This window comes from Sinohyriopsis cumingii, chromosome 2 (genome assembly GCF_028554795.1).
Source record: "Sinohyriopsis cumingii isolate HCF-2022 chromosome 2, ASM2855479v2, whole genome shotgun sequence".
In the NCBI taxonomy this organism is placed as follows: domain Eukaryota; kingdom Metazoa; phylum Mollusca; class Bivalvia; order Unionida; family Unionidae; genus Sinohyriopsis; species Sinohyriopsis cumingii.
This window is the reverse complement of record NC_142962.1, coordinates 94,051,704-94,063,598: the sequence shown is the minus strand read 5'-3', so window position 1 is coordinate 94,063,598 and position 11,895 is coordinate 94,051,704. Positions and strand designations below refer to the sequence as shown.

The 11,895-nt window shown below is 34.1% G+C and overlaps 1 protein-coding gene across 2 annotated transcripts in view; it reads right to left on the bottom strand.

Annotated features, from left to right (window-relative positions):
* LOC149805398 (protein O-mannosyl-transferase TMEM260-like) overlaps nt 1–11,895 on the bottom strand; it is a 67,164-nt gene that overhangs the window by 34,165 nt on the left and 21,104 nt on the right. For both annotated transcript variants that reach the window (XM_089949927.1, XM_089949930.1), the window contains 3 exons: nt 10,052–10,095; nt 4,508–4,591; nt 194–311 (listed from right to left, as the gene is read on the bottom strand). In XM_089949927.1, the coding sequence (XP_089806053.1) occupies nt 194–311; nt 4,508–4,591; nt 10,052–10,095 (246 nt within the window). The remainder of the gene's footprint in view (nt 1–193; nt 312–4,507; nt 4,592–10,051; nt 10,096–11,895) is intronic.

The following is an 11,895-nucleotide window of genomic DNA, read 5'->3' as shown; positions in this document are numbered from 1 at the left end:
TACAAACCTGCTATGAAAACATATGGAATTGCCTTACTATTAAATCTACATGGACTTTAATCATGATGGGTAATATAAGGCTTGTTAGTGATACTGCAATTGGTAATTTCAGCTGTTTAAGTTTTGCAAATTTCATATTTGAGTAAAAATGGTCCAAACCAAAATCTCTTATACCAACAACACTAAGACTTACCACTCCCAGAAAAAGTGGATTGTCAAGGTCCAGATTTGCCCTCCAAGAGAAAAACATGAGGTAGACCACACACATCAAGAGGGACACCAACAAACAATGTTTCTTGCCCAGGTGCAACCTGATATAAATCAGAGATGAATCTATGGTATAGTCTCAACTGAAAACAAATGTGAGACTAGTTGCCGCCAGCTGCAAATCAAAAAGGGCAATAACTCTTACAAAAATTAGAAAAGAACAATGATTAGTCAGTATGCATGTGATACCAGGAAATTCTGTTATAATGTGATGGTTGGCATCCACAGAGCACCATGATGTTATGTATTGTATCATGCAATATAGAATTAAATCAGCTAGATGAAGAAAATGTTGCTTGTTTAGTTTATCCTCTAGGCTCTACAAGATGTGTGTAGAGGTAAACATAAAACAGCTTTTTGATGCTGAAGTTACCAACTAATTAAAACATTAACAAACAATTAAAACATATTACCAACCAATTAAAACTTACTAAATGAGAAATTGTGAAAATGCAGTCATTATATATTTAAAATTTTATTTTTCTGCTGAGACAGGCATTAGTATAAAACATGTATGGAAAAAATAGCAAATGAATAACATGAATGGATTAACCCATGTATTCATCACCAGTCTTACTGCCTGAAGTTATAGACAGGAATGGAAAACTTAAAATAGTGAGCTGTGATGCTGACCTTGAAGAAGGTCCCAAATGTGGCTCAGGACATTGACTAATGATACTGCTTTTACTACCAAGTTTATTCCTTGATCTCAAACATCTTGAAAGATATTGATTGGAAAGTGAGGGAAAACATTAAATATTGAGTGACCTTAGCCTTGAAGATAGGACCACAATGTGGTTCACTACATACTTTCAAATGATGATAAAATATAGCTATATTTCATTTATAAATCTCAAATAGAATGAAAGATATTAGTGGAAAGTGTGAGTGAAACATAAAAATACTGAGCTGTGATCATGACCTTAACAAGAAGTTTAGATAAATTTCAAACCTTCTGAATTTGTTGCTAGGTTTCATTGAAGCACAAATAACTAACCAGACAAAAGCTTTCAACATTGTGGCTAATGTAGGGTGTAGACAGATGTATGAAACAAAGCAACCACTATGCTGAGATTCTGTTAAGGCAGGCTCAACAAATTTTTTTAATCTGATGAAGATCATAATATGTACAAAGCTTCACTGCAATCCACTGAAAACTGTAGCAGTAGCTGCAATTATAAGGTTGTGTGATAGACCACATTCAGCAATGAGTAACAGAGGGAAGTAACTCTTACAAAAACATTAACGCATAGTGAATTATAGACAATATCTTCATATGATGATCATTATAATTAACAAGTTTCAAAGCAATCAATCAAAAACTACATGACAAGATGTATTCATATAATTCTGGCATACACTGCATCATGCTGCAAGACAAAATGGGTTATAATATAAAGAAAATTGCAAAGTAAAATTGGCTTGTCCAGATGCACATCTTCAAATGATGACCATAATACTTACCAAGTTTCATGCTGATCCAATGAAATCTGTGAGACTAGTTGCAGTGACAATATTCTCTCATGCACTGATTTGACAATACATGTGTATTTTCTGGTGATGACATCACTATCTACCAAATTTCAAGGCAATCCATTCATACATGACACGGTGTAACCATAACCACAATTGTATTATATCCAGGGTAACAATATGACAATATCTCGCAAACTAAAATCATTATTAGAAATACATTCACTGTGAGTACAAATGACAATCTTTTTGATTCCATGGATTAAACAAATAGTATTATTAAAGCAAGTTAATGCTGTGTATACTATTTACACTGAAGAACTTGAAACCCATTGGTGTCAATTATAACTACAGATGGCATATAAATGAAAGCCCAGGTGATGAATAAACACACCTTGTAACAGCCATGAACTCACTGTTTGAACTTACCGGTAGGATATCATATACAAAGGTTAATTTATTACAAAGCAAGCTGACCCCATAAACAGATTTTGGATTCCTTTTAGTGTGGAGATTTTTTAAAAACATATGTATACAAAGTCAGCCGACATGGGGAAGCCAATTTTGATTTCTTTGTACCAGTTTTCACTGGGATTTTGAAAACAGAAACAATGGAACACTTGGAAACGATAACTTCTCACACATTTATAAGAAAAAGCGATCCCTCTCAGTCATTGTTATCGCGTACATAGCATATATAAAGGGGAATAAAAATAAAACAAAATAAACCACCTTTTAGATCTCTGCTATTATGGATACGTTTGTAGTGCTATACTCAAGCAGTGATGAGGCCTTGCCTCATGCATGGAAAGAAAATGCGTTGCCTAAAGCTTCACCTAAGAGGCCCGTAGGTCTACCCAAAATGCATGCTAGAGAGAAGTGATGAGAAAAAAAATGAACAAGCTGCAAAAAGACATTAAATTGGAGACCCCAGTCAGGAGAAAGATGAGGCCTACAAAAATGATGATGTCAGGCAAGGACATTACAAGCGTTAGAGCAAAAAGAGGAAGTTGTAACTTTCGCAAAATTGCATGGTACTCGAGTAACAGCAAGACATTTCAAAATCCCCAAATCAACCATTGCAAATTGGTCAAAAATAGATTCTTCTCAGCAGCTGAATGAATGGGGACGTTTAGCAAGGAGTGGGAGACCAGTATCATATGGCAGAGTTAGATGGAAAAACTGCAAAATGGGTTCTCGTTCAATGTGATCTGCAGATCCCTGTTAGTGTGGACACTATATGCGCTTATGCCATGGAATTTGTGTCAAGTGAACATCCAGAAATTGACTTGCAAGCCAGTTGTAATCGGGCAACTGGTTTTTTAAAGCGACACAACATTGTGCTTTGTTCACGGACAACAATGGCCCAGCATCTCCCAGAAGATTTGGAGAAAATAAAATTAATCCATGAATTCATAAAGGCAAGAAGAGAAGATGATTTTGAAGACAAGATGATAATTAACATGGATGAAACTCCTATGTACTTTGATCTCATTCCTGGGGTAACACGGTGCCTGCAGTTATTCCGATGGATGCACCTCCAAGCTACACCAGTAGACATCAGTGTAATTAAACCTGAGTAAAAGCTGAACAAATTTTATTCGTAAAGCAGCAAAGGGCCTTTCCAAGGAAAATGACAACACATCTCACATTAAGAGTGCAGATAAAAAACACACTGTGGACTGGATTGTGAAAGCAGTCGAATCGCTTTGGGACAAGCCAGATCTGATCCAAAAATCATTTAAAGTTTGTGGTATTAACAATAACTTGAATGGATGTGAGGACAATATCACAAGAGATACTGAATGTGATGGTAGCGAGAGTGAAGACAAATTGTATGGATTTGAGCCTGAGGAGGCTGAGTGGGCAATTAAGAGTGTGGACAGATTGAAGAATTTAAATTAAATATATTAGCGGCATTCATGTTTGTTCAGCAGTACTTGGATTATGTCAGATATTACTGCGGTGTAATTAAAAGATGTTCGGTTTCAGAATTAGTATGTTTATCAATCACTCTGTACCGTCACTATCTACCGTTATCTCTTTCTTTCTTTCACTCTCTCTCTCTCTCAGTATAATTTTAAGTAATTACAATGAATAGTTTATACTGTGCTCATCAATAGTTCTTTTGCCAAAATATGTTGTGTAACGAGCATGAACGATAAATAAACCTTGACATTTAATTAAAAAAAACTTTGTTGAAGCATATTTTTACAAAAGTTGAACTCGTTCTCATATAACAAAGGATTCATTCTTACCTGAGCTCTTGTTCTTAGTAAATTTGCATCTAGGAAGAAAAGTGTAAGCAAACAAGACTCACTGTGTTTTCTGTTTTGAAGTTTTCTTTAATAAAACTTGATTGATTGCATTTTCTGACATGTAATTTTCAAATGATTTAAAGGGTTCCACAACTTACGACTTGAAAAAAACAATGTTTGTCAGAACATACAGTGCACAAAAAAATTACTTCTAAAATAAATGTATGGTGTCCCTACAAATACGGTATATCATTGTCTATTTCATCGCAAATTTGAATGAGCCATGTCCATAAAAGCAATAGCAATGACAATGAACTTGATCTAACTCTGCAATATGTATTATGCTGAATGTTATGTCTCAACTGCTCTGACAATGCCATTGCAAAAGTGATGCCTAATCTATTTCCAGTTTTCCAACCCATTTGGCATTCTTTCTTAACAGTCTCCATGAAAAATGATCATACTGAAAATATTTAAATGGATATAAATGTAGGCCTAATATAACTTACCTGCAAAAGAGTGCATAGAGTCCTATTAATGTAAAACTGCATCCAATTATTGAGTATTCTTCAATGTAATGCAACAGATAGGCCCTGCAATGACATAAGCAAAGCAATTCTGCTTTATTCATAAATATCATATTTTAAATAACCAAAGTAATTAGCTTCTCATAGAGTTATCTTTATAACTTCATTTTCTTTTCCATGAAACCTGACCTCACTTTTGTGTTCTTAATGTACTCCCCTTATCTCACTTCCACAATCCAATGTTTGAAGAAAAATGTTTCTTTTTGATAATGATTATCTGATCAAAATATGTTAGAAGTAGTTCCATTACCTGGCAAATGCAGCCCTCCCAAGTGAAAAAAGAAGACATTAATATATTTTGGCTTGTTTTAGCATGAAATAAAAATTTCAGACACAAGATATTAATGTTTGATTAAGAGCTATAGTCAGTGTTGAGATGGAGTATACATTGGTTCCACTTTTGAGAAGTCATCCATGTGAAAATGCCCCCCCTCCCCCCGCCTGACACCACAAAAGTATATTTTAACCAGTCTGTCTCCTAATGCAGTGTGACCCTGCTATAACACGATAGTTGGGAGCCATAGAACCCGACCACGTTATAGACCGAACTGTGTTATAAGCAACCAGGTCAGTTAGCTTAAGAAAATTACGCATGTACCCAAAAACAAAATGCAGGGAACGGGTGTAGGTAATAAATGCAGGCGGTAAAATATGTGCTTCATCGGCAGTTACCATCTTAAATTGATGCATATTAAATGAGAAATATACCTGTAGTGAAAACAGAGAAGATATATATAATAGTTTACTTTATTTAGAGAACCACGAATTGGTACATATATGTTAATACTGTTTACATATACATGTCTAATATAAAGAATGAATAGTATCAACACCGTGTACTCACCCGCGAACCTCATCATATACATTGAATCCACAATACAAGTGATTCCATTGAAAATATGCACACACACAGAGCTTTAAAATATTCAATAATTTTGTCACAGGTCATATTGGTCCGATTTCAGTGGAAAAATGTAGCAAACTCACGTAACAAATGATGAAGAACATTTATTTTTCAGTATGTCCCAAGTCAGTAAAAGTCAGTTTGCATTTTAAGCCGCCGTTGGTAGCGTTTGTAAGCATAAACTTTTTCCCTACAAAAAGAAAACTTTCACCGTACAGTTAACGTGTTCGAGTCACATTGCAAAATGCAAAAATCCGTCAGATTCCATCACTTTCATTTAAGTCTGGTACTGACTCTCTTTATTGGAAAGTTCTTTGTTTTTATTGAAAGATTGTAGTCTGCTTTCTTTGATGAAGGGTGCATGCATTATTTAAGTCATCGCTAAAGAACAGCTTTGGAGAACCAAACAAATGCCCATTTCTTATTGCGGCAGCAACATCAAATAATTGTATTGTACAATTGAGACCGATTTTTTTTTCATTTGCTGAGTATGTTTTCATAACAATCAGTGCTTCAAAGGTAGTCTGTTTCGTTTGAAATTTCAGCAAACTATTTCATCTGGGTACATTTTTAAAAAAGGAATAGGCCATCGTTGGTCTATTCTAGTTACTGTCCCACCATGCCTATTGAATAAACCAGTAAGTAAGATGTAGTTTTTATTTTTATTTTTTAATTTTTTTTTACATTTGTGGTAGCAGCATGATGCTGCCTTCCACGTATGCGTCTGAAAATTAACAAAGGGTCAACGGACAATAGAGATGCAGATGTTCTGGTTTGATGACAGGGATTATTAGAGAAAATGTGAGTATTCTGAATATTTAATTCTGAGTGAAAAGAACAGGAATTTTACTTACCATCCACATACAAATATCAGTCTTTGTAAATATATTAATTACAGTAAAACCTGTCATAAGCGACCTCTGCTATGAGCGACCACCTGTCATTTCCGACCACAATCGTAATGCACGGATCGATTTTACTATATAAACGCTCTGTTATGAACGACCACCTGCTCAACGCAACCAGCGACCGCGATTTCTTGGCAAAATATGCATTTTGACACTGCTATGAACAACCTCATCACCAAAAAAACAAAACAGATTGACACCACTGACCTTAACTTAATCCTTTGTAAACACTAGACCTCGGGATAAATGTAGTATGCAAACAAAGTGCACATTAAATAACACTATAGTTGAACAACCATATATCGAGATAAACACCTCTAACCATCATTTAATCCTTTGTAACAAAGACTGCATACATAGTAAAGATTGCTGTAATAAAGTATTTTTAAAAAATGTGTCTTTCTACAGTATCAGTTTTGTGAAATTTACAACTCCAGCGTACGGTGTCATTTGTAAACTGCAGTAAACCAGACTAAAGTACACGTCACTAACCGCCATTGTAGTGCCGAAGTCATGTGAATTGCCAGTAAGAGTAACATCAAAGGGAGTAATGATGGATATACGCAGTCAATTTAGAGGTTTGTATTTTTTCTTTATCTTTATGAAAACTCACAAAACGCCGGTAGTCCTTATGTCCCAGTGAGAAATTGTTTGAAAGGGCTTCAGTGTAGGTTTGAGTACATCGTTTGTCTTTCCAGTTAATCCATAAGGCCTGGAGGGTGAAAGAGCTCATTGTCTTTAATACTAGTAAGTGAGAATCATTTCCGGATTTTTTTAAAATTATTTTTTATTTCTTTTGTTAGTGTGTCACCAAGCCACCATCTGTTTACCTGGGTGCAGATGGTCGCAACCTTTGTTTATCGAGCTATAACGCTCTTGATTTAAACTTCGTCTCAGAATAAATGTATTGTTTCTTGATGAGTTAATTATGTCTTTTGGTTTCATTCATTGGTACATAATATATATTTATTCCACATTTCCCCAAAACCTGATAAAAACCGATAGTCTTTATAACGTCAACACTAATAACAATGTAACAATGGCAGAACCTCCGCTGAAAAAAAGAAAAATTTTAACACTGGAAGAAAGGATTAATGTCATTGAAAGAAATGTAAAACGGGAGACTGCTTGCAAAATAGCAGTCAGCTTAAGCGTCGGTAAAACGCAAGTTCAAAATGCAATCAAAGACAAGGAGTCCATTAGAAACGAATGGCAGAAAGGTGCACAAGCACAGAGGAAATATGCCACGGCACGACAGACAGTTTACGGAGATCTGAACGAGCGAGTATGGGAGTGGTTTTGTGTTGCAAGGAGTAAAAACATACCAGTAAGTGGAAAGTTGATTCAGGAAAAGGCAATAATTGAGATACATGTTCACACCAAACAGCTGAGTAAAACATGTCAACAAAGTATAATGGATTTTTTTTAAAAAAACAAGTGAATAAGTGTATAGAATTATATACATCATATCTAACTGTTCATTTTTTGTACATATTAATGTGATGCTGAAATATAAATTTTATTCTTGTTGTTTGATAGATGTATATCTTTATTATATAAAGATATTTTGAGAGGAATGCATGCAATATTTAACAAGATTTATGAATAAAGGATATGATACATGTACAGTGAGTATGGGTTTTATTTATTTGTCAACAATGCTAACTAGTGACCGTGAAAACCAGTCCATTTTCACACACCTCTTATGAGAGACCACCTGTCTTGAGAGACCGCTTTTGGTTGGCAGAAGGGGCGGTCTCTCATAACAGGTTTTACTGTACTAGCAAGCGGCCAAAAATCCGATGAAAGATAGATCACGAGATAATACCTTGTCTGGTTGATCTCCACTACCAGAAATGCCAACAACAAAAAAGCAGATATTTCACAACATACAGTACTCATGCTAGATGTCATAATAAGCTGATTATAATATAACAATGCACTGTTTAGATGGTTTGTCAATGTGGACAAAGAATTTGTTTAGGTAACAATATATACATTTCAGTGCATTTTATATCCAGTTTGCGGCTTCCTTTCATGGGGCCTCTGAATTTCTGCACTCGAAACCAATGGTTGTATATAAAAGTTTATACAGCCTACAACGTCGCAAATAAAAAACAATTGCCACATGATATGTTTTGCCGCCAATAAGGAAAAACAGTCCAAATCTGCAACATTGGCGAAGACCTACGCAATCCCAGAACAAACTTTTTATGCGTTACTTTTCGTAATTTTAAAAAGAAAAAACTACTTTTTCATGTACGAGGAGCCATGCCACAATCGTCTTGTATTATTCATATGTGATCTCTTCCCCAAAAGGATAATAAAGTTTTTACCTTTTTTTTGGTACTTTTCAGAAAGAATTTTTTGTGTGCAAGAAAAATACATGTATATGAAACTTCGGGAGCCACACTGCGACCACGTTATGTCCGAATTTGTGTTATAACGGAGCGCGCTATAGCGGGGTCACACTATAATAGGTTACTTCTTCCATAAAGTTAACTTTTCACTACAGAAGAGGTTGCCTTACAAAGGGGATCCCTGTACATCTCGCGTGATGTGAAAACTTCTAGGATTACTTAGCTTTGAGAAAGAGCACAGAATTGATGAGAATTTGTGAGGCCTCTGAATAAGTGTGCTGACAAGGCAGAAGTTGAAGAAGTAATTGACAAATGAATGAATTTGGCATCAGTCGCTCTATTTAAGGGGTGACCAGTCTTATCTGACTTTGATCTTGATAAGCAGTCAATATTTTTTAACTTTAATGCTTTTATAAATGGTATTGTTATTATAATTTTCATTGCTTGTATGAGCCATGCAGTGGAAGAACCATGAATGTATTAATATCAGGTAATGTAGCTAAAGCATCTTCAACATAAAACTTTACATCCATGTCATCACCATCTTGCTGGAAAATTTATATTTGTCTGTAGTAGCCTTTTATGGTAAGTCAGCACAATAGTGGCTATAATGGTGCCAATTGTGTGTGTGTGTGTGTGTGTGTAATTTGGATTTTTAATGTAACTTTAACAACTTTTCAGTCATAACGCTACAATGTCTGCAGTGTGCCAATTTCTAGTGATGTCTAGCAATGGGGCATCAAGCCACATACATGTAGCATCATGTCCCACTGTTTAACTGCAAAGATGACACAACAGGGGCTATAAGGTGATAATTTTAAAAATGTTTTACAAAAGAATGGGGAATCCTATGAAGACTATCACACATTTCTGAGTGTCAAGTAAAGCTCTGAAGCATTAAAATGATTGTTTGAACAAGAGTTGTCTCCATATTGATATCATGTACGACTACAGTTCTCTATGATATTTGGTTTAATGTCTGTGTAATGGTTAATCAACTAGAACTATGACAGCTATTTCACATCATATAAACATTGTTTCATTATAAGCTGGGAACTTATAACTGACATAAATTACAGTATGTATTTTTTTTCTCTCATAAGAATGCAGTTTTTTTCAAATTAGCAAGAAAACCATACTGACATCATAATTATACAACATACTGCAAAACAACAAATTGCTTAAAGTTTAGGTTTTGAATATGCTTGGGGTATACACAGATAAAAATGAACTGATACTCAAATATTATGATTTGAAGTGTCTTCTCTGATGTTACGGCTTCAAGATCTTTTACCTTAATCCATTCAAAACACCTGCACCATCTTTTTTACTTGAACTCTGGAAAAAATATAGTTAACAGATATAATATGAATTAAACTGTACCTTAAATATTCTGATCTTGATACCAATGATGTGGTACAAACTTTACATTTAAGTAATTTTAATTATTTTAATAGATCAATCTACACATTCCCAGATGAGAAATAAGGATGATGTCCCTTTACAAAAGATCACAGGTCACCAGGGAAAAAAATCTGTTTTGTAGTAATTTTCAGAGAATTCATCAAAATAAACAAAATTAGACATGCAACGTTGATGTTTGCTGCAAAATTATATCAAATTATTGCTTGTTTATGTATTTCTAATCTTTTCTAATGCATTTGAATATAACACCTCAATGTGAGAAATGCAGTGTTTTCCCTAAAACCTGAGACCTATCGCAAAGGATATAACTCTTATATCACTTTAGATTATGTGTTGACTGCAGTAGACAGTAAAACCTGACTTGAAAAACTGTTATTTTGTGAAACAAGCTGTTAGTCAGGAAAAAAAAATTAATGCAGGGGCCAAATATATTATTTAATCTGATGACCTCTGCTGTGAGACCACTTGAGGATATATTATAATTGGCAGTAGTGGTCATTCCAAAGAGGTTACAATGTACATGTACTAATTTTAATATTCAAAGCAAAATCTAAAATGAAATTATAATATTGACTTGATGCATATTGTCAGCATAATACTGTAATTTCTTTATTTGTATCTGATCAATATTTATAGTTTTTCAATTGTAACTTTGGGATAAATGAATCTTTAGAAGATTATTTTATGCATTCTGAATTAATGTCTTTTTTAATGAGGAAGTTTGATTAAAATCCATATATGGCAACAAAGATGTCTATCAGATGAAATTAAATATAATTTGGATTAATTGTGGCCACATTTCATGAAAAAGTACCCCAAAAAATTCCATGCTAAGCCTGCAAAAAGTACTGAATTTGCAGAAAAGTTCCTAATTAAGAGTAACCTCTACAATTGTCTTAATTTGATATATCAACAGTACTCAATTTTAACATTATTATCCATATTGAAATAAGAAATAAACGAATAATACCATAGTAGTATTGACTTAGGCTATTTGTTATTGCTATTTACACAGTATATGACTGTAGTCTATTGAGGTTACTACATGTACGAGATTTAAACGCAAAAATTGAGTTGTTCATTAAATACTTTAGATTTGGACCAATGACCTTACAGCATTTTGTTTTACAAAAACTAATGGTTACTGCAAAAATGTTTGCCTCAAAAGTCCATCCATTACAATACAAGGCATATAATGGGCACAAAAGTCACTTGAATGGAACGATGCTCTATTGTCAGACAGTTTATACAAAATCTATGAGAAGCCCATTTCTTATGTCCTTTAATTCTCTACAACTGCTGATTATTCAAACCCTGCCTCATACTCTAGAGACAATAAAACAAATTTTGCAACAAAATATTTTCTTACGTGTTCAAGTTAACATATACAAGATAGCTGTGTATGCAGTACAAAATTATTTATTATGGTATTAGACCTTGAAACCAATATAACACATAAAAGTTCATTAACTTGACTGTCTCAGAAAATGTCAAGACAAACACACATGCTAAATTTGGTTAAAGGTATAATTCATACTTCCACAAACTGAATTTGACAAAAATCCATTCATACTTGTTCAAGTTATCATGTTCACAAGCAAGTACAGCTAAAAACCTTTGCCCTTACAAGCAATGTATAGTGCAACTAAATACAAAGAAATGTTAGAATTCAACTGTAAATGTACAAGACCCTGTGTTCACTAGTGCAATAAA